The sequence below is a fragment of the Sceloporus occidentalis genome, unplaced genomic scaffold (assembly GCF_023333645.1).
Source record: "Sceloporus occidentalis isolate IW3139 unplaced genomic scaffold, rSceOcc1.0.p SCAF_4, whole genome shotgun sequence".
Classification (NCBI taxonomy): Eukaryota; Metazoa; Chordata; class Lepidosauria; order Squamata; family Phrynosomatidae; genus Sceloporus; species Sceloporus occidentalis.
Genome location: NW_028316984.1, coordinates 80,680,704 through 80,704,416, shown reverse-complemented (window position 1 = coordinate 80,704,416; position 23,713 = coordinate 80,680,704). Strand labels below are relative to the sequence as shown.

At 44.4% G+C, this 23,713-nt stretch overlaps 1 protein-coding gene across 3 annotated transcripts; it reads left to right on the top strand.

The window, feature by feature from the left end:
* Positions 1–848: 848 nt before the first annotated feature.
* Positions 849–22,866, top strand: CHPF (chondroitin polymerizing factor). 3 transcript variants are annotated; one of them, XM_089520485.1, is made up of 5 exons: positions 849–1,018; positions 1,663–2,021; positions 11,675–12,239; positions 13,304–13,486; positions 20,633–22,866. In XM_089520485.1, exons 2-5 carry the CDS (start codon positions 1,708–1,710, stop codon positions 21,896–21,898), a joined length of 2,328 nt encoding a protein of 775 aa, XP_089376611.1. In that variant the 5' UTR covers positions 849–1,018; positions 1,663–1,707; the 3' UTR covers positions 21,899–22,866. The 3 variants fall into 3 exon arrangements, with proteins under 3 accessions (XP_089376611.1, XP_089376612.1, XP_089376613.1); XM_089520486.1 differs by lacking the exon at positions 849–1,018 and adding an exon at positions 1,265–1,302; XM_089520487.1 differs by lacking the exons at positions 849–1,018; positions 1,663–2,021 and adding an exon at positions 6,772–6,827.
* The last annotated feature ends 847 nt before the right edge of the window (positions 22,867–23,713 follow it).

Genomic DNA, 23,713 nt, shown 5'->3' with positions numbered 1-23,713 from the left:
GTCTGATTAAAAATAATAATTGTAAGCCGCTCTGAGAGGCATTAGAGCTGAAGGGCGGGGTATAAATACCTAAATAAATAAATAAATGAGGGTCCTTTGCAGTCTCCCTGAGGCTGTTTCTAGGGGTTTTGGGGGGAAGGGGTGGGGACGCCTATACAAATGCATTTCCCTCGGAGGCCTAATTCTGCTTACTTCTCTATGGCGCTTGCATAAATTTAGGGGCCTTAGTAGTTAATTTGCAGCCACCCCTCTGGCTCCACCGCTACAGCCACTAAGCCTTTTCAACCACGTTTCAACGTTGTGGTTAGTTTCGCGTGCCTTCCAGTCGTCTGAGACTGGTGGCGACCCTGTCACGGGGTTTGCTTAGCAAGATTGGTTCAGAGGGGAGGTCGCCTTTGCCTTCCTGAGGCTGAGAGAGTGTGACCTGCCCAAGGCCACCCAATGGGTTTACATGGTCGAGCCAGGATTCGAACTCAGGACTCCAGAGTCAGAGTCCAGCACTTGGCTCCCTAACACTTTGTAACGCTTCCTTTTAAAACGAACGACTGCACACTCCCTGCGACACAGCTGCGGAGGAGGCCTCACTGCGACTCCCTCCTTCTGCCTCAGCCCCGCTTTGAACCATGCTGGGAAATCGGGCGGTGACGAAAGCGCCTCTTCGGCCAGGGATTGGCGGAGAAGGTTGAAGAGGGCGGGACCGCGGGCGGATGACGCAATCGGGAAGAGGCGGGGCCGCGCGCGCGGATGACACGTCGGAGCAAGGGCCCGGCGGCGGCAGCGGCGGCAGCAGCTCCTGTGGCGCGGAGACTAGAGAGGAAGGGTCGCTGGCTCGCTTGCTCGCTCCGCCCCCCCGCGAGCTGGCGCGCGCATCCCCTGGCGCTAGGATGGAACGGCTGCGCCAATAGGGCCCCTCCCTCGCGCAGGGGTCCCAGAACTGGACCGGACCCCGCCCTCTTCCGTTGCTTGGCAGCCGCAGCGGCCCCTCCCCTCTTTCCTCAGGACCCGCAGCCGGCATCAGGTTCGTCCCCCCCTCGGCCTGGCCTCTCTTGGCCGGAAGAGCCCCGCTCTCCCCACGAACCCCTGCAGTGACCTTCCGGGTGGGGAGGGCCCCTCTCCGCGTCCGCGTCCGCTGCCGGAGCCGGTCCGTTCCCATTTTCCTCCCCCTTTCCCCTGAAGACCACTCCTTCCGTTCCGGGGCTTCTTTGCTCCGCCTCCTTTTTACCTGGACGGAAGGGGCCCCTCTCCTCCATCAGAGCACAGAGGCCGCCCCTCTTCCTCACCCTCTCCTTAGTGGCCCCTAGAGTCAGCGTTGTTGTCATTACTGCTATATTGTTGTTGTTGTTATTATTATTATTTATACCTTGTTCTCTTCTTCCCTCCCTCCTTCCTTAGTGCTCCCTTAATTCAGGATTATTGTTGTTGTTATTACCATTATTTGTAGTTATACTCCACTCTCTCCTTCCTTCCCTCCTTCCTTATTAGCCTCTTAATTCAGGGTTATTGTTGTTATCATTACTGTTATTTGTGTTTATACTCCTCCCTCCTTCCTTAGTGCCCCTTAATTCAGGGTTGTTGTTGTTGTTGTTGTTATTATTATTATTATTATTATTATTATATTCATTATGTGTTGTATTTATGTTCTGGTCTCTCCTTCGTGCCCAGGTTTCCTCGCAGCCCAACCTCTGTTCGTCGAGGCAGAGGGGCGCCATGCGCTTCTCCTTGGTCCTGTCCCTTCTCCGCCCGGTGGGGCCAGTGGTGGTCGGGGTGTCCCTGGGGTTCACCCTCAGCCTCCTCAGTGTCACCTGGGTAGAAGAGCCCTGTGGCCCCGGCCAGCGCAGCCTACGCGATGGGGGCCTGGATCAACAGCAGCAGCACCAGCACCAAGGAGGGCAGGGCAATGCGGCCCGCAAGCCCAATTCTGTGCCCGGGGGCCTGGGCACTGACCCTGAACAGAGCTGGGAGCCCCGTGTCCTGCCTTACAAGCCCCCAAACCCTGGCAAAGCTACCAAGAAAACAATCAGGTATCTATGTGGGAAAGGAAAATGGAGAAGGATGGGTGTGTGTGTGTACATGCATACACATAAAGGGCAAACTGCTTCCCAAATATAAACTCAGTTATTGCATCCCCAATGTTTTTCATATTCCTTTGTTTTGTACAGTTTGGATGCTCAGAGCTACAGAAAATAATTGTGTCTTTCTTTTATATTGCTGGGGTACATTGCCTGCTTAAGCCTTTGTCTTGTGGGCTTTGGGTGCTCAGAGCTGCAGGAACAATTGTGCTTTTCTTTTACAGTGGGCCCTTTGTATCCATTGGGGTTTGGTACCAGTCCCACTGCCACCCACCTGTGGATGCTCAAGTCCCATTAAATAAGGAGGGTTAGTAAAATAAAATGGTGTCCCTTATATAAAATGGCTAAATCAAGTTTTGCTATTTGAAATTTATACATTTTAAAAATATTTTCAAGCCATGGATGCTTGAATTCTTGCATAAAGAATCCGTAGATATGGAGGGCCAGCTGTATATTGCTTGACTTCATTGGCTGAGTATGCTTCAGTCTTTCTCTCACCTCTTTATGAATCTGTATACAGGCAGCCCTCCACATTTGCAAATTTGATTATTCACAGATTTGGTTAATACATTCTCTTTAGTAATCTCTAGGTCCTCCAGCATGAGAGCCAGTGTGGTGTCGTGGTTTGAGAGTTGGACTAGGACTCTGGAGAAGAGGGTTCAAATCACAGCTTGTCAATGTAAACCCACTGGGTGACCCCTGGCAAGCCACACACTCTTAGTCCCAGAGGATGGCAATGGCAAGATCTTTCTGAAGAAATGTGCCAAGAAAAACCCATGATAGTTGTGCCTTAGGATTGCCAAAAGTCAGAAATGACTTGAAGGCACACAACAGCAACAACAACAACAGCAGCAGCACAACTCTGTTAGGTGTTGACCATAGAGTGATGCTGATGGATGTAGAGATTCCTAGAGAAAACACCTCTAGGTGTTTGTACATGCCCCAACACAATTATTTGGTCAACTTACATCTGATGTTGTCCATAGAGTTGCACTTTAGAACCTAGAGATTGCTAGAGGGGTGTTCTCTCAGGTTAATTTTTTTTTATTATTAATGGTTTTTCACTTTTACAGGAGTCCTGTGCTCCTAACCTAAACAAATGTTGAGAGCCCACTGTACTTGCTGGCTTGCAGACACAAATAATTGTCCATCTGTGCTTCATTCAGAAGTTACAGCAGACTGGTGAAATACTCCCAATATGTATAGAATTTGCATTGTATTCTTTCTCATGATAGCTCTGTGAGGTATATGATGGAGGAACATGGTCTGAAAGGTGATGAGTTGCCCAAGGCCATACAGCGAATTACTCCTGGAACTTGTACCTTCCAGGCCCTATGTCCAGTGCCTTACTGTCTGATCAGAAAATAATAAGCACATCCATTAAACAAAAGTGGACTCCTGCAAGATCAGACCAAAGGTTGTGGCTGATCAGATGACTACAAGAAGCCCACAAGTAGAGCATGGGCCCATATCTTTGAATTTTGTACCTCTTCTGTGTGTTTCCCAGAAGCTGATGTACAGAAGCATGCAACCTCTGATACTGGAAGTAACATACAGTCAGCATGACTGGTAACTGGGATAGTGTTATCCTCTGTGATTTTTCCCCCATTTAAAAGTTATCTCGGCTGGTATCCATTACTACTATGGTTTTTAAAGTAGGGGGGCAGGACCTCCAGGAAAGTGTAAGAGTTGCTGCATGGGGTGGGAGAGGATTGGAAGCCCTGATCCCTCCTCCTGCTTCTCCTTTTCCACCTCCTTCCCCCAAACTGCTCTGGAGGGGAAGAGAAGGGCAAGGAGGGCAGTTGGAGCATCTGCCTAAGGGAGGAGGAAGAGGAGAGCTATTTCTTTATAAAATGCTAAAATATGAATATACATGAATGTGTGAATGAAAATATGCACACTAAACAAACAAAATATTTTTATTCATATACTATGTCAAGTGGGGGTGGTGGGTGCAGTATCTGCATATAGATGTTCATAGAATCATAGAGTTGGAAGAAACCACAAGATCCAACCTCCTGCTCTGCAGGAGTTCTCAATGAAAGCATATCCAACAGATGGCCATCCAGCTTCTCTTTAAAGACCTCCAAGGAAGTATGTTCCCCTGTCGAACAGCCCTTACTATCAGGAAGTTCCTCCTAATGTTGAGGTGGAATTTCTTTTCTAGTAGCTTGCAACCATTGTTCCAGGTCCTGTTCTCTGGAGCATCAGAAAACAAGCTTGCTCCCTCCTCAATATGACATCCCTTCAAATATTTAAACAGGGCTGTCATATCACAAACTTCTCTTCTCCAGGCTAAACATCCCCAGCTCCCTAAGTCAATCCTCATAGGACATGGTTTCCAGGCCCTTCACCATTTTAGTCGCCCTCCTCTGGACATGCTCCAGTTTCTCAACATCCTTTTTGAATTGTGGTGCCCAGAACTGGGACCTGACCAAACCAGAATACTGTGGCATTCTTACCTCCCTTGATGTAGACGCTATACTTCTATTGATGCAGTCTAAAATCACATTGGACTTTTTAGCTGCTGCATCACACTGTTGACTCACGTTCATCTTGTGGTCTACTTAGACTCCTAAATCCCTTTTACATGTGGGCTTGTTAAGCCAAATATCTCCCATCCTATATCTATGCATTTCATTTTTCCGCCCTAAGTGTAATACCTTACATTTCTCTGTGTTGAAATTCATTTTGTTAGCTTGGGCCCAGCTTTCTAGTATATTCAGGTCATCTTGAATTTTGATCCTGTCCTCTAGGGTATTAGCTACTCCTCCTAATTTGGTGTTATCTGCAAATTTGATAAGTATGCCCTTTTCATCCAAGTCATTGATAAAGATGTTAAATAGCACTGGCCCCAGGACAGAGTCCCGTTGGACCCCATTGGTCACTTCTCTCCAGGATGAAAAGGTGCCATTGTTAAGCACCCTTTGGGTTTGGCCGGTCAACCAATTACAAATCCATGTAACAGTTACCTTGTCTAGCCCACCTTTTACAAGCTTGTTTGCAAGAATGTCAGGAGAACCTTGTCAAAGGCCTTATTGACTTACCTTAAGGGGGGCCACAAGGGTAAATTGTTTGAGAACTACTGCATTATTACGTATTATGCTAGTGCTTTCCTTAGTTTCACTGTGCACTTTGTGAAAAACTGATCTATGCCAAGTAACAGTGGCACACTGAATCCATCCAACTCTGATTCCCTGGCTTCGAATTCATAGGCCATTTCCTTTTATGGTTGAAGTCACAAATAACAAAATATATTCATTTTATAAATGGTTTTTGAGACCATGTAGGCATGGGGAAGGTTTTTCCTTGCTTTTGGCATGATAAAGGTATACAGAACAGTTGTGACATGTGAGTTATGTTAAATAAATAAATAAATAAAAATTTTATCCCGCTTTTTGTGAAAACAATCAAAGCGGCTTACAACATTTAAAAACATTCTATACAATAGTATATATACCATACCCCCCCCCCCTGCTTTATGTATTATGTTACCAAGCTGTGCTGTGGATCTCTGAGCCCCCTTCCTATGCCTCATCTCTTCCCTCCTTAGTTTACTTCCCTCTTTTTATGATTTCCCACAGGAAAGCTTAGGGGCTTAGCTCTTACTATTCAGGAAGTCGTTCTGTATGAACAGCTTCCTTTGGAAGGTGGTGGTCTAGACTGGGGATGGCTATGGCCACTGTGAACTGAGCAAGATGTCTGTGGTTCTTTCTGAACAGGGTGGATGATTGTGGGCTGAGTCATGCAACTACTTCTTGGGCTTCCCTGGAACCTTCTCAGAAGGTTATTTTTTACTATCTGATATAATTGCTTTGCTGTACATTATACTTAACATTTGTATTGAGTCTTCAAATGTTTGCATTATCTAGTTATAATCTCTATAGTAACTCTGTAACAGGTCAATATCCTTGATATTGCAGAGGGTAGGGCAGGGGGCCTGAGGCTGAAAGAGAGAGTGACCCACCTATGACCACCCAGGGAGTTCACAGCAGCGAGGATCCTGCTGTAAATTTACAGCGCTTCATAAATAAAGGTTAATAATAATAATAATAATAATAATAAATTTCCAGCTCATTCTCTTAGCTACTATTTCACACCTATTCACTGTACAGGTTATTGAAGTGAGTCAGGCATTTTCTTTCACATTAACCGTTATGTTGCAGGGATATTGCATCCCTGTGTTGGTCTGTATCTTCAAGTCATTTCTGACTTAAGGTGATCCTAAGGCAAACCTATCATTGGGTTTTCTGGGTCTGAGAGTGTGTGATTCACTCAGATTCACCCAGTGGGTTTTCATGGCTAAGTGTGGAATTGAATCTTCCAGAGGCGTAGTCCAGTGCCCAAACCACTACACCATGCTTGGCCTATGTCCACAGTCTTAAATGCTATGGAAAAAAGATGGGATGTCAGTGTTTAATCTTTCAAAAGGAAGTATTGTGACATTGTCAAAGTGCATTTTCCTTACCAGCTGTTAAGTTTGTTGCATTAATTAATGCAGGGTGGCATTCTAAAAATGTAAATTGTGGTAGGAGTTTTGAACTCCTTTGCTATAGTGGAACACTACAGGAATGGTCATAGATGTGTTTTTAAGAGTGTAAATGAATGTCAGTAGAACTGATCCTTTATGCCTGCCCCCTACAATGTCTTTCTAGAAAATTGCTTATAACTCTGCAGGTTCCCTTCTTCCAGCATGAATGTGCATATCTTCCACTTTGTTGTTGCTGTGTACTTCCAAGGAAAAAAGTGAGCCTGCAGGTGAGAAATGAATAATTTAAATAAGCACATTCCTACTGCTTGCTTGTGGGGAACATGCATAGACGTTCAGTTCTTTCCTTTTTGAAGTGCCTGGTAGATGGAGGATTATTCAGATATGTGCATCATTGCAAGTGTAATCAGTCAGACTAGTAAAAAGTAAGTGTTTTATATCTAAGTCCCGAAGTATAGTCATGAAGCTAAAATTAATGCATTACATTTAATGTACCCCTCTGCCCAATTTAAAGTGTACACATAATGTGATCAGTGCCGACCTCTGCAAGAGCAGTCTGTCCCTCTCCTGCGAGCCTATTGGGTGATGAGGAGGATGGTGGGGTGGGGAGTAAGAGAGATATGGATTTTTGTCAGTTATCTATGAAATGAAATTTAAGTTTAAGTAACTGGGTTCAGGACAGTGAGGAAGGTTTGTAAAGTAGCACTGTATTTCTCCAGATCATGAGTGGGAAACATGTGGCCTTCTGAATGCTTTTCTGGAGTTCAGCTTCCAGAATCCCTCACCGTAGTCTATGTTGAATGGAGCTTATGGGAGATGTAATCCAACAGTGTCTGTGCATTCCCTAGGTCTGCTGTTTGGAATATATTTTATCTTATTGGATGCTATATTTTCTTTATGTTCTGCTGCTGTAGTTTGTTGTCACCATGAGAGAGTTTGCAATCTTATCTTCTGTGCTTTCTTTTGGGAAGGCTGAGATCATTCTACGTGTTTTGTGATTAGCTTTGTCCTGACCTGGTCATAATTAGGTGTTGCAACACACAAGCCAAAGTGTAGAAAGGGCCCATACAGACAGGCCAAAATAAAGCTACTTCTGGTCACTTTGGAGGTATGCTGTTTAAATGATGCATGCATCCTAAGAGGCCAGAAGCTTTGCCAAAGCTGTGGTCCAGTCTGTACTGGCCCAAAGTGTCCCTAGATATGCCTTTACCCCAGGGATACCCTGTACTGAAATAATCAGCAGTCTGGACATCCTGCTGTTTCCTTGAGTGGTCCCGACTATGCATGTGTACCAGCAAGAGATAGATCCAGTCCTGTACTGATATGTATACATGGAGATTTTCATGTGGCCTGGAACCACAATCTCTGAATGTAGAGTTGGTCCCAAAGACTGCATAAAGACATCACGCTTTGACAGTGAAAGAGAGCAACATCCTGGAATTGCTGCAGTCTCCTCAGAGTTGAAAATGCATTATGTGCATTAGCCCTTCAGAGAGAAGGAGCCTTGCTGGTCCCCAAGTCCCCAGTGCTTGGAAAAGTTTCTATTGTTGAACTATAGCTCTGAGAATCCTTTAGTAAGGATGAACACTGGCTGTGCAGTTGGAAGATTCTGTGAGTTCTTCAGTTCCTTTTTATGAGGGTTTTATGACAAGTTCCATCAGAGGGGGTTTGCCATGACCATCCTCTGAGGTTGAGAGAGTGTGACTTGTCCAGGGTCACCCAGGGGTTTCCTTGGCCCAGCCAGGATTTGAACTGTTGGTCTCCAGAGTCCTAGTCCAATGCTCAAACCTCTTCACTGTCCTGGGATACTTGTGGTTAATGCTTCCTTCTGTCCATTGACAAGGTCCCATGGCTCCAGCTCTTACCACTTTGTATCCCTCTGTTTCTTAAGCCTTTCTTCTCTTTTCTGTAGAATTGTTTTGTTCCTCTGAAGGCTTTAATTATGCTGAGTTCTTACCCTTAACATGTTCTTTCTCTGTCAGTTTCCATGTGCTTGTTGTCTTTTTCTCTCCCTCACCCCTTCCTTGTCTGCCGATTTCTCCCGAATGTGTTCATTTCTTAATTTCATACCTTCCCAGCTGTAAAGTGCTGCTTTCAACTTTTTCATTGCTGATAACTGTCCCCAAACTAATTCCCTATGAGAATGTGACGAGGGTGGAATATATTGCTTGAAATGTCCCTCTGTATTTCTGTGGCCCCTTTCACCACGGTTCTCAGCATTCCTCTTTGCTTCTCTGTGTGTGCTCCAAACTCCATATTTATGTGCTGTTTGAGATTGAAGGTAGGGATTGGGGGCCCAGGGATGAGAGAGATTGAATGGCCTGTGTTGTCCCCTGCTGGAAGTGTGGAAGCAGGGAGACGGGCAGGAAGTGGAGGGGCTGAATGAGCTCACTGTGTGCATGAGGGTAGAGATGGGGTGGGTGGGTAGGAATGGTTTCCTGTTGCATTTGAATAATTAAAACCTGCAGCTAATTGTAAGAGACAGGCCACCTGCCTTCCAGATTGCACTCTAAGATTGCACAGTGAGTCAGATAATCTCCCTTCCCTCATATTAACTAGTCCAACTCTTGTACATCTCATTTTATTATTGCATAGTCTCCACCTCAGTGTTGTCTACCTACCTCTTTGAAATACAGATATTTTAGCCAGACATGAAATTGCATCAGTAAACTGTGATGGGAGCGCACAAACTAGAAATCCTGGGCACTGAGTTTCTAGTTTTGACACTCTCCTTTACTTGTTTCCCACTCCTTCCTCTTTCTACTCATCTGGGGATTAGGATTAGCTCCCAAGGGGGCTGTGTATTGATGGAGGTTGCAGGTGGCTTCGTGTTTGGTTACAAAGGGGACAGATTCAGACCTGGTCAAGTGGGATCTGCTTGACCATTATGTTCCCCCTGTGGCATCTTACACATTTGTTTAGCTGGGTTTCTGACATGCAGGCTGAATGAAGTTTACAGTTTACCTAAAACACTTATTTTTTATACACACACATGCTTAGAAACTGCACTTGAATGGTAAAGAGTGGTATTGACCATCTGACTGGTAAATCCTAGTTCTCATGGGTGCTTTCTTTCTGGGGTTGAAAACAGGTCCACATCTTGTCGATTGAAAATGAGTGAATCAAAAAAAGGAACAGGAATTTCCTCAGAGGAAGAGGGCAGTGGGTAGAGAACACTGGTGAACAGCATTGCCTGGTACACAGTATCTCCCTAGAATGTGCATAGGGGAGAGCCTTTCCTAACCTCTTCCTCCCCACCCCTTTCTTTTGATATGAGGGGAGAGATTGTGTCAGAATCACAAATGGGTCTAGTAGTGCAGTCTTATGAAATTGTGTGTTGCATATATAAATAACTGGGCATCAAGCACACACTGGTCTGTTGCTGTGGTTTCCTTGATGTTGATGAGATGTAAAGAGCTGACACCATATTGTGCTGACGGTTGGCATGCATTACTCCTGATTGGATGATGTTGACTAAGGATTCTCCTCCAGGTTATTGCTGGTCATGCTTGGACACTGGTGGACCAAATATATGATGCATCTCAATTTTTGGTTCCTTTTGAGGATGTCCCTGTCAAGTTGCACCCCCCTCCCCTCACATTAGACAGCTATGGGATTCCCATAGACACTCATGTTATTTAGCAACTCATTTTAAACAATAATATTTGGGAAAGTACAAGAAGACTGACTGGTTTCTTCTTTTTCTTATTCCACTTTTAATGACTCAGCTTGTTAGATTCATATCTTTCTTCAGAGAGCATAGGCTTTTAATAAGGTCTTGGCAGAGTAGTCTAAAGCAGAACTACAAACAAGGTAGTGTGTTTGTTTCTTGTACAGTTAAAATGCAGTGTTTATGCATTTGAGGTTTGATGAATGCCCTGGATGCATTCTGTAGTATATTGCTAGTACACACAAGACTATTAATTTTTGCAGTAAGAGTAATATTAAGAGAGTTAAAATAACCAGTGTGGTATAGTGATTGCAGTATAGTACTAGGATTTTAGGAGACCAGGTTTCCTGCCCCGCCATGGAAACCCACTGGGGGACACTGGACAAGTAACACTCTTTCAGCCTCAGTGGAGAGCAGTGGCAAACCTCCTCTGAATAAATATGTCTAAGAAGCTCCTAGGAGAGAGTTGATGCAAGTTGGAATCAACTTGAAGATATGTAAAAGCAAGAACAACAGCAGAAGCAGCAACAACAGTAGTAATACATTTTGGCCATTTACAGAATAGGTGCAAAAGACATGTGCAGGGTAGAAATGTAAAAAGGTTTAAGAGATAAAGGTAATGTCTACGAGCAATTGAAGTAACATATATTTAAGATTCCATTATGACTGGAAATTAAGGCCCTATTTGATCTTTATCTCTCTGATTCCTCTTTGTGGCCATGCATGGCAATCTGGGAACTGCTTCCTTGTTGCCTCTATGCTTTCCATGTGGGTATGGTCTGGGTGTAAATATTGGGGGTGGAGACGAAGCAGGCCTTTGTTTACCCATTTGCAATTTCCCCCTCCTGACTGGCTGAAAACATATGTAAATAGCCTCGAGGTGGCCACTCTTTTCTCAGTTGTGTGCAAACACACTGCAAATCAATGCATTTGTATCACAGGACAGTAACTCCTGTCTTCACAGCAACATATACATGTATGGGAGCTAAAGATTTTAGGGAATAAGTGTGGCTTCAGGACTCTGGACACTAGTGGATTGTATCCAATACCACAGACAGCATGCTTTCCATATAGAATCATAGAATCATAGAGTTGGAAGTGACCACAAGGGCCATCCAGTCCAAATATCATTTTTAGAGGTGCATAGGCAGGAGAGTGCTGTTGAAATCATGCCCTACTGTGGTCTTCCACAGGTAACCAGTTGGCCACTGTGTGAACATGATATTTAGTTAGATAGGCCTTTGGTCTGATTGAACAGGGCTTTTCTCATGTAATCTGTTATTGCAAAGTTCCTGTTCTTCAAATGTTCCAGAGGAATTAGAAACACAGGGTTCAGCTTATCCTCCCTTGATAGATAAAGATTTGGGTGCAGGAAGTAAAGGTATCTTCTTGTCCCTGGTCAGCTGCCTCATCTTTCATTTTGGTCTGTACTGCTTATTTCTAAAGGACCCGGTATATCAGCACAGAGCTGGGCATGCGGCAACGTCTCTTTGTCGGGGTACTGACTTCGAAGAACACGTTGAACTCCCTGGCTGTGGCAGTTAATCGCACCTTGGGCCACCGACTGGAGCGTCTGGTCTACTTCACTGGCACACGAGGGCGTAAAGTACCACATGGCATGATGGTGGTGACGCATGGTGATGAGAGGCCTATCTGGAACATGTACCAGACCGTCAAATACGTGCTAGACCATTATGTGGCAGACTTTGATTGGATTTTCCTAGTGCAGGATGACACCTACACAGAAGCCCATCGTGTGAACCGCTTGGCCTCTCATCTCAGCATTGACACCCTCCTCTACATGGGCCGACCAGAAGAGTTCATTGGTGGGGATACGCCAGGACGCTACTGCTATGGCGGCTTTGGCTACCTGCTTTCCCGAGCCCTGCTTCTGCGCTTGCAGCCTCATTTGGAAAGCTGCCGGAATGATATCCTGAGTGCTCGCCCTGATGAGTGGCTGGGGCGCTGCATCATTGACTACACAGGGGTGGACTGTGTAGCAGAGCATGAGGTGAGAGTTGGTTCTGCTGATATAGCCCCTGCTCTTTATCCACTGAGGGCTATGGCACATGGAAGCATTTTCATATTTTTTTTTGGACACAATGTCCTTGTGTGTGAGAGAGAGGGCACCAGAGTACAGTTTTGTAAGAATACTGTACAAGGTTTTCTTTTTTGCTGTAATTAAAATGTTACCTCATGTAGGAGGTACAGCCACATGAGTAGCAGCCATAACATGCAGTCACTACGCCTGCCTAGTTCACGCTATTGCACAAGGGCTCACAGTTTTCTCAGTGCTTGACCAGACCCCAGGTGCATCATCAGTCAACACAGATTTATGGTGATTTTATTTTTTTATCTTGTCAGTTGACTCTTTTCAGAAAGCGGATAACTCATCATTTGAAATGAGTGCTGGACTGACATATTTAGTCCAGAAATCTATTCTCATTAATATTACAGATTAATATGATCTTCAGATACTGGGATGCATTTCTCTATTTTTGTGTATACGACAGCTTACCATGAAAAATATAACGTGTTTGAATTTTCTGGGACAAAAAAAGGCTTTGCCCCCACTTTGACCTAAGCTAATTTCTGTGTTAGAATGTCAGTGGCCAGAGAGGCTGTCAGTGCAGTTTCCAGTAAAAGCAATGCACACGGTATTGACCTATCTGAAAGTTGATAGGCAAGGAGCCTAAGCAAACAGCAGCAATATCAAAAGACAATTGAAAGCGCATGTTGCAGTCAGAAAGAAACCAGCCTAGAGCAAATAAAACTTGCTTAAATTTCTGCTTAATTTCTGAAGGCACAACAAGAAAAAGTAATGTTTTTTATTCTCTGAAAAGAGAGGCTAGACTGTGCCTGGATCTAAGAGAGCAGACTTAAAAAGGCCAAGAGAGCTACAGAAAATTGCTTGTGAAGGGATGAATTCTTGACCACCCTTGCATTATAGAAGAAAACTCTGTTTAAAAATGGCTGGTTTTTCTTACAGCTAGATTGGACAACTTATGGGTGGGTGTATCAGGATAGATAACTTGACATTTCTATTCTGAACTGTTTCTGTACTTCTTCTTCCAGGGCCTACGTTATCAGTACTTTGAGCTTGGAAAGAACACAGATCCCGAGAGAGAGAATGATCCACGATTCAATTCTGCATTCACTGTTCATCCTGTGTTGGACCCTGTCCAAATGTATCGGTTACACAGACATTTTGCCCGTGTAGAGTTGGAGCATACATATCAGGAGATTCAGCAGCTCCAAGTAAGAAGGGAGTGTCTACTGTATATGCTCATGTATAAGTCTAGAAATTTTTGTCAAAAAATTGACCCCAAAAAGCTGGCTCAACTTATCCATGGGTCAATGTAAGTAGTGTATTTTAACTCTTCTCCTTCTCAGTAGAGTGGCAAAAAATAAGAGCTTAGTTCATCTTGGAAGCACCCAAAAAAAGCACCAGTCCCTTCTGCTCTTTCCACCATGATGCTGCTCCTGGCCTTTTTGAATGCTTTGGTGGGAAAATGGCAGTGGTGTCACCTCATTGGTGCTTCCCCTTAAAAGTGCCAAGAGGAATTGGGCTTAGAAGGCTCTGAATAAGACATTTCTGTATGAAGACAGTAAACTTCGTCCTTTACATCCTTTGTTGCATTGCCCTAAATTTTATCCTCAACTTATCCACGAGTCATATCAAAATCTATAATTTTGGCCCCAAAACTTGCCCTCGACTTATACATGAGGACGACTTATATTTGAGTATATACGGTATATCTCGATCTGCAAAAATCTTGTAAGTCTTCACTCTGGTCTTACTGTCATGATTCATTAATTTATCAGAAAGTCAGTCAGGCTGGGTAGGCTAGAACTATAGAGTTCATTCCTCCTTTACCTATCCATGCCCTGTGACCCTTTGGCTGGGCCTGTCCTCTGTTTGCTTTGGCCTGGACAGATTGCTCCCAGTGAAATGTGGCCTCCAAGGGAAAACGTTTCCCATCTGTGCTCAAGGTTATTAGAAACATTTCTGTCTAGGATTGACAATATTAGCACTTCTTTCTCTTTTGAAATCAAAGTTTGGGAACTGTGGCCCTCCAGAAGTTAGACTGCAGTTCCCATTATCTAATCATTGTTCTTCCTGGCTGGGAGTGATGGGTGTTAGACTCAATAGCACCTGGAGCATCACAGGTTTTTCAGCCCTATTCTAGATAGGAATACAAAGCATAATTACAGTTTCTGTTTCTAACTGCCTTGCTTATTTATCTTTCCACTCTACAGACATACTCTCCCCCCCACCCCCCCTCTCTTTTGTAGTTAAACGGGGGAAGGGAGAGAAGATTTGGGCTTCTATTGTGCCATATTCATAGTCTCTGGGGGCAAGTCTGCATATTTGGCTATCAACACAGAAATTTAAGCCTTAATTGTTGCTCTTCAACTATAAATTTGCTGTGGAGGGAGTTGGATGTGAAGGAAAGGATGGCCAAGGCAAACTGAAGAAACTCTGAAGGAAACCTATGATGGGGTTGCTATAAGTCAGAGTGACTTGGAGGCACACATCGAAAACATGAAGGAGGAGAAGGGAGTGTCCTTGCTTGCTGATATACTCTCCCCTTTTCCCCACTCACTACTTCCCATCTTAAAAAAAACAGTTGCAATTTCCAGCCACATTTGTTGCATCAAATGGGATGGCCATATGTAAGGCAGTGGACATATGTAAGGGGAAGAGAACAGAGAGAAGAGAAGGATGAATTGCTTTCATATGCAGAAATCTACACAGAAGGATTGCACACCACTTTTTTCTGTGGAGAAGTGAGGTTCCTAGTGCCTTGTTTGCTACTGATTATTTATACCTGGAAACAACCCTAAGTAGGAAAGACACAATAAAGGAGGCAGCTGGGTCCTACTGCAAGGATTTTGCCACCAAAGCTGCCAGGCGAGTACAGCCTGGCTGCAGCCCGGGTCCCAGGCAAGCTCTGGTGGCCATTTTTCCAAGTCGGAAAGCTCCAGGATGTACTTGCCCGGTAGCTTCAACAGCCAAATCCTTGTGGTAGGACCTGGCTGCCTCCCGATTTAGGCTTGAATTTGGATGAAGTAAACCAGGTTATTTACGTGGAATGATAAACTCCTAAATATCACTTTTAAATTGGGATACTAAAAAAAAAAAAAGAGTGTAATAGGTGAAATTAAAATATTTAGAACATTTAGTTAAAATCACCCACCCCGAAACCTTCCTAACTCTTGATAATCTCAAATGGAACCTTATTGTGCATTGTTGCAATAGTTTCCTTAAATGGAATTTTTAACCAAACTCTCGCATATGTACATGCTGGTAGAACAGGAAAAGAAGTGAGAAGTGAAGGCTTGCTTTTGTTAAAATGCAAGATTAATCCAGACAGCTGTCTGGCTCTTAATCTCATTGCCGGGCCTGGCATTGGCTGCCATCAGAATGGACTTTGACTCATAGTCTGCAGCCCTACATACTATGAGTGTAGAATTTGCTGACATTCTTGATTTCTTCAGACTCTACTACTAACCTTTTGGCTTATGAAATAGAAATAGTACCACATTAAGACACGTAAAAACATGCTTGAAAAATAGTATCAAAGGGAATTAAAGTGCATACCGATGCTTAGAACTCTCATTTCATTACATTGATTAGTATTACACATTGGCTTTTAATTTCCTTCATACTGTGGTAAATTAATATTTGAATATTGTCTTGGATTATAATGTGTTTTTAAGTTATTTTATTATGTAGAGGCCTGCTAGCTGGTACATCGGGTGTTCCATATGAAAATAATACATAATCAAGCTTTTAATGGAAAATGAAAACCTATTCTGAGATACCTTTTTATTTTTTATTTTTCTAAGAAATGGGAGGAAAGAACATGTAAAGTCAAGAATGAGGTTTTGAATCCCTAAAAGTGCATCCTGGGAGCTCAAAATCCCATATGTATTTCAACTACTTTCTGAATGGTGAAGAGACTGGAGGCTTTTTTGAAGGGCTCTCCAGGGGGGAAGCAAAGTCCTGTGTGCTCAGCTGACCCCCAACATAAGGTGCGATTTTAGCACAGCAGGTGGCGTCTGAGTACAGATAAACATCAGAGTGAGATTAATCAGGGTAATTATAATTTGTCTAGGCTAACCATATTTAATCCATTGCAGTATGCTATAAATTAATGAAAATGTCTTCTTTAATAATAACTCTGTGTTTGTCTGGGAACTAAAACAAATTAGAGAACATTGACATTTCCCAGCTAGGCTGTGAAAAAATGCTTTTAAAAGAGTAAATGTTGATAAAAGCTGCAGTTGGCAAATCCACCCCCTACTAGTAAATGACGTGCCCGGTCTGTTCCTGAGTGTTACAGACTGGGACTTAATTCAAGGGGAGTTACCACTTTCTTCCTACCTTAGTCTAAAATCTGCTTGTTAAAGACTGGGGAGAAAAGAGGGAGCCTTCAACCAAATGAGCTTGGGAGCCTTAGAATAAGTGGAAACCATGCTGTTTAGGGGAGGCAGCATGTCTAAATCTACCTACCTTCCAAGTATTAAGTAGTATAATAACCCAAGCAAGTCCATTGGCAAAGCCCTTCAAGGGCAAAGCCAAAGGTCAGATTTCTTAAGCAAGATTCATAAATTAAATAATGCTTATTTATTTAGCGACTGTTAACTGTAAACATCAGTATAATAACAAACACCTAAACCAGAATGAAGCCTATCTTTAACAATACAGAAAAAATTAGGAAACAGTAAATATATAAAAAGAAATATGTAATTATGATACATACACACACACATATACATATGCAGACACGTTTTTATTAATCAGAGAAAGAAGCAAAAACAAGTAGATATTGATCCAAAGCAATTTTATTTTTTATTAATATTTTCAGAAAAGCCATTTTATATTGGTTGCGCTCACCCCTCCTAATTTGCGAGAGATCCATTCTGGACACCTCCACAAATTGAAAATATTACAGATATTCAAGCCCCGTTGGTTATAATGGGCTGCAATCCTGTGTGTGCTGGTATGCGCACGCCCTGGGCACATGGCTCATTTTGTCCCTCCCCACTTGCCATCTGTGTAGGACCAAAACTGCAGATCCCAAGTCCATGAATGGGGAGGGACGAGTGATCCAAAACAATTGTCCATAGATAGATTTATGTACAAGTGTTTTATCTTTGCATATCAGTAAAACATTAATACAGACTAGCAATCTGAAACAGCTGCTGCTGTTATTAAACTGTTGTTGTTTATATCCTACTTTTATCCCAAAATTGGGATGTTTAAAATAGATTTCCATGTGTTGTTTTAAATGAAGATGGTCTGTCTCATATGCCCAAGACTGAACATGTTTCAACACGAAAGGGAATTTAGCAGCACCTTTAAGACTGATTTATTTTAGCACCAGCTTTTATGGATTTCTGCCCATTTCTTCAGACACACTGTTTCACGATTTGTCTTCAGTGGCAGCAAATTGAGAAAATCTATAATTTGCTGATGACAAAATGTAATGGTTTTCACCATGCTAACTCTTCCATCTTGCATCAGGACTCCAGAGATAATATAAATTTCTGTGGCCAAAGTAGCTTATGTAGAACAAGTGAAGAAATGAAACTTTGCCTCAGACTCAGGAATTCTTAACTATTCTGCCCAAGGAAGGAGGATAAGGCCCATTACAAATGGGCCTTTGCGGCGCCCCCGTCACGTGCTAGGGGTTGGCCGAGGACCTAGCGTCCACACCGGCCTCACCCCCAGCACGTGACGGGGGCGTAAAAATGGCGGCGCCTTATACACACGGGCGCTGCCATTGTTACGTGCCAGACGCATAGCGTCCGCACATCGCGCCCCGGATATGACACCGCGAGTGTGCGAGTAGCGCCTCGCGATATCCCATCTGGGGCGCAAGAAGAAGCGCCATTTGGGGGCTTCTTTTTGCTCCGCGAGGGAGCCGCGCGGTTTGGCTGCTGCGGCTCCCTCGCGGAGCAACCGGCAGTGGCGTGAGACCGCCTGTTTTGGGCAGTCTGTAACGTGCTTAAGTTAAACTATGATGGAGAAATAACAAGAAGGATGCATGAATGCTTTCATTTTAATATGGACTAGAGCCTGCTTTAGCAAACAAAGGAAGACTGGGGGTATCAGACTATTGACTTTTGTATGCTTACTGGTGAGGTCACAGCTATGCAATTGAATGGTGCTGTGACTTGGAGCTAAGCTTGTTGAGGAATTGTAAGTCCCAAGTGTGCTGAGGACTGAACAGCAGCTTATGGAGAAGTTATGAGTTCATTTTGCATGAGGGAGGAAACAGTCATAAGTCAATGGTAGAGTATGTATTTCACATACACAGGAGGCTACGCTCTGTAGGCTCCATCTATGGTCAGGGAAGACTGTCCTCTAAATGCTTAGAAGGTTGCTGCTGGTCAGTGTAGATGATATAGTTAGATGGTCTGAGTATGGCTCTTACACGTTGATATGTCAGGGCTTCTGCTTCTAGCCTCTAAGGATGATAGTCCATTCATGACTGATCTCTTGTGCTACATTTCTTCTGTATGTGTTTGCTTGCATTCTCATATACACACACTCTGTGTGTGTGTGTTTCACTATAGCAGTGTTTTAGTTCTTGGCAGAAGAACAGTGCATGTATGGAAGCAATATGGGACAATACTGCCACCAGGTGGTAGGATGATATATTTCCATATGTATTCTTCCAGTCTGTGATGATCGTATGATGCAATGTAGGTTGGATAGATGTTTAGCTGCTATTATTATTATTATTATTATTATTATTATTATTATTATTATTATTATTATTATTACTGTTTTATTTGTTTATATCCTGCCTTTCTCCCAGTAATGGGACTGAAGGCAGTTAACAACATTTTAAAACAAAACAGGTTAAAAACACTACAAAGGTTAAATGAGAGAATAAAATATACAGTCACCCTTCTGTTTTGTGGGGGGATCCATTTTGGACCCTCCCGTGAAAACGGAAAATCACTGATATTCAAGCCCCATTGGCTTGATTAGCAGTGAGCGTCCTATTTTGTTCCCCTCTGTTTGCCGCCAGCAAACAGGCAAGTTTTCCAAGTCCATGAAAATGGAGGGGCAACTGCAGAATTAAACAGTCATATACTAAAACAATTACAGTTGGCTCTCCACATTTGCGGCTTTGACTTTTGCAGCTTTGACTATTTGTGGATTTGATTAATATGTTCTCTTTAGAAATCTCTAGGTCCTCCAGCGCAACTCTGCCTGAAATTGACCATAGAGTTGTGCTGGAGAACATAGAAGTTCCTAGAGAAAACATTTCTCTAGGCATTTGTAGGTACTCTAGCATAATTCTATCATCAATCTCTGGCAGATGTTGACCAGCGTTGCACTGGAGGATGTAGAGATTCCTAGAGAGATGTTCTTTGCTAAAAAGAATATGGTTTTTTATTTGTGGCTTTTCCACATTCATGAGGGTCCTTCATCCCTAACTCCAGTGAATATGGTTAGACTGCGTAAAATACATTAAAATAACAAACATAAATAAATAAACTATATACAGACCTTCAAAACCAGCAGCACACAGCATTAAGAGCCCAATTTCAACAGTTTGTAAAGGTTTGGCAGCACAAAAATGTTTTCACTTGGCTAGTAGACCAGGAATAGTGCTCCTCTATGCTAGTCTGATGCAGTCTGTGGGAGGTCCATGCTTTCCCTACTTGATGGCTACTTGAATAGCATGTGCCTGTTGTAGAGTGGCATTTCGTCTGGGCAAGGAGTTTCCCATGGTGTTCTCATCACAGAAATCTTTCTGACAGCTGAAGTAGTGAAATGCACTGTTAATATAAGTGCCCTGTTGATTTGGGGAAGACTGGAAAAATGCCTGCGCATAATTTAGGAATTCACAGGGGGAGCTCGTTATGCTGTGCTGTCAAAGGGTCCCAAAGTGAGGTGACTGACCAAGAAGAAAAAGTGTTGAGGAACTGGGAGAGAAAGATATTGGGAATGCTCTTGGCTCTTGGAGACCAGAGCAGGAGTCAGCATGTGGCCTTGGAGGAAGGCACTATCTGACTGCCTCCTTTCCCCATTTCTGTAACAATGGCTTCTCCCAGGACTGTGTTTTGATGAGGGAAAACGTATGAAGATTACATAGTGCTTAATTTTCAAAACCTGTTTTGTAAATTCTAAGTGTAACTGATAAAGGGTAGAGGTTGTGTAGAAATGGGACCTGAATTGCTGATGGAGGGCTGTTTTTGTGTGGGTGCTTGCAGAGACTTAGCCCTTAAATGAAATAGAAGTAGGAACTGCTCTTAACCATAGGGAGTGTGTCTGGATGTACATGCACCAGGCTTAGTTCTTTTGGAGTTGTGTGGGTTGTATGAGTTTTATTGGGCCTCTTTTGACTCTCTGTTCCCATCCCTCTGTCCTTGCAGTTGGAGATCCAGAATACCAGCAGCCTTTCAGCAGATGGAGCTCTGAGTGCCACGTGGCCCATTGGCATTGCTCCCCCTTTCCAGCCCAAGACCCGATTTGAGGTGCTTCGGTGGGACTACTTTACTGAAGAGTCGGCTTTTGCCTGTGTGGACGGGGCCCCCAAGTGTGAGCTCCGAGGGGCAGATGCCGCTGATGTTGCAGACGTGGTCACTGCAGCAGTGGAAGAGCTGAACCGCCGTTACCAGCCAGTGCTACATGTGCGCAAGCAGCAGCTGCTGAATGGCTACCGCCGCTTTGACCCCACACGGGGCATGGAGTACACACTAGACCTGCAGCTGGAGGTGGTGACCCAGAAGGGGCACAGCCGCTCCTTGGCCAAGAGGGTACACCTGCTGCGCCCTCTCAGCGAGGTAGAGATCATTCCTATGCCCTATGTGACAGAGGCTAGCCGGGTGAACGTCATCTTGCCACTGACAGCAGCTGAGCGGGATTATGCTGCACGCTTCCTAGAGGTTTATGCCACAGCAGCTTTTGAGAATGCAGAGAATGCTGTCCTGACCTTCCTTTTCATCTATGATCCTTTTGAGGCTCAGCAGGTTGCTCAGAATGATGTCTTTGGAGCGGTGAAGGCCCGTATTGCTGAATACGAACGGCGCTACACACAGGTGAAGATTCCTTGGATCAGTGTCAAGACAGACGCCCCTTCCCAGATCAAGGTGATGGACATCATCTCCAAAAAGCACCCTGTGGACACCCTTTTCTTTGTGGCTGGCGTAAGCACCGAGGTCACCACTGAGTTCCTCAACCGGTGCCGCATGAACACCATCAACAGCTGGCAGGTTTTCTTCCCTATCCACTTTCAGGGCTACAACCCCACCATTGCTTTCCACAATCAGCCCTCGCCGCTTTCTGGATTGGACCTGGTGCGAGACGCTGGCCACTTTGACCGTGATGCTTTCAATGAAGCTTGTTTTTACAATGCTGACTACATGGCGGCCCGCACTCGGATGGCGGCTGATGCCCAGGACAATGAAGATATCCTGGAGACCATGGACATCTATGACCTTTTCGTGAAGTACTCAAACCTGCATGTCTTTCGTGCTGTGGAGCCTGCCCTTCTACAGCAGTACAGGCCACAGAGCTGCAACCCCCGGCTGAGTGAAGAGCAGTACCACCGCTGTGTGCAAAGCAGCTTAGAAGGCCTGGGTTCCCGAGCACAGCTGGCTATGGTGCTCTTTGAGCAGGAGCAAGGCAATAGCACATGAGGGCTGGGCTTGAGCCAGCTGGACTCACACTCTCCACTGTCTTCACTTCCAGTGATGGCAGAGGAGAGCTGGAAATGACTGTTCAAACTAAGAACCTACGATGGCACTCTGACTGGCATTATGGGTTACACACTGCAGGCCATCAGTGAGAATGGGAATCATGGGGACTCATGGATTCCTGTCTTGTGTTTGTCTTGCTCTGTTTCCCTAGCCCAGGTCCAGGCCCTCGCTCAGATCTACAGGTCTCACATTAAGGACAGGCAGGACCTGCCCTGGGATTTCCTGCTTGGGACGGCTCACTGTTGCAGCTCCTCTGTTGTGGGGCACCAGGGCTCTTAGAGGAGGGGCCCTTGCATAAGCAGCTGGAAAGGTGGGTGGGGTGGAGTGTGCTGAAGAGTAGGCTGGGTTGCTAGATGCTGGGGCTGAATCTTGGCCCAGCAGGGAGAAACCAGCAGCACTACTCAGCCCAGTGGCTGCAGTCTTGGTGTTAACTTCATGAACACTCCAGATTGGGGTAGAAGGGAGTTTTTCCGTGGGTGGGAGGGCAGAGGGATTTATCTTGTGACACTCCCCCTGGAAACCCTGACACGGGCTACTTTAGCCTCAGATCAGTATTGGAAGGGGGAAGGGGGGTACAGACATGGGAATAGCTTTCATAGGAGAGTTGGGCTGCCCCTGCTGCCAGGCTGGCTCTGGCACGGTGGGAACGATCCCTATTTCTGATGTTTGCCTGCTGTCTTTTTTGCAACTGGCTGGGCTGGAGGTATGTGAACTTTGCCTACCTTGCAGCTCAGAACTCTTCAACACACATCACAGGTTGTGCTGATCAGCTGGGTGTTTGGTCCAGGGAGCAGGCAAGGCCCAGAATGGGGGGAAGGAGATGGGGCTTGGCTCTCCAATGGCTCATATTTAACACAGGGGTCGGGGACTCATTTGTCTTGCATTTTAATAAACTGGAGCGAAGCACAGTGTTGATTTATGTTTTTCTGTGTTATATTACTTGCATGGTTGGGGGAGACTGTGGCACTGATGGGAGTGGTTTATATAATGGAATTTTCAGGAAATGAATGTGATCTTGAAGATTAAAGCAGAATAACTCTTGTATAAAAAGTACAGGCAAAAGAAACCAACTACAGAATTGGTCATCTTGGTTTTTACACTACCACCACCATTGCACAACACACACACACACACACTGATAAATGCTAGGCATAATTGTGATATCACAGGTACTTCTATGTTTTTCCTCAGAGAGCACTTTCAATGTGCAGGGTGAGGAGGGGAAATAATTTAAGTAGGGTAAATGACATACAGGGTGTGTAGGGGTTTCATCTTCTTTAGCAATATTCAGCTCTGCACACACAAATCTGGTTATTTTTAATCTAAAAAGAATGGGACTACAGACTTGATCACTGATCTCTGTGATATGTACATTTAGGCCCAAATTACATAAAACTCATCTAAATATTCCAAAGTCACCAGATCCTGTCTGATCTTGGAAGCTAAGCTGGGTCAGTTGCCATGAATTGACAGGCAACTTCAAGGCACATACATAATGGTATATGAAATTGCCTCATGGACACCTTGTAGAAAACATGGCCCACTTAAAGTCTGCTGCTGGAAACCCCAACAATGCCAGGAGAAGCCTCCCAAAGAAAAATGGAGTCACAAAGAGAAAGCAGATAAGAAGAGGGTTCAGGGAAGCAAGGTGCCAGTCCAAAACCTTCATTCCAGCCTTAAGCTTTGCCATTCTTAAGAATGGGAGGATCCATATTTGGCTTGTTTTACACAAGAGCAGGTTAGCATATGGGCAGG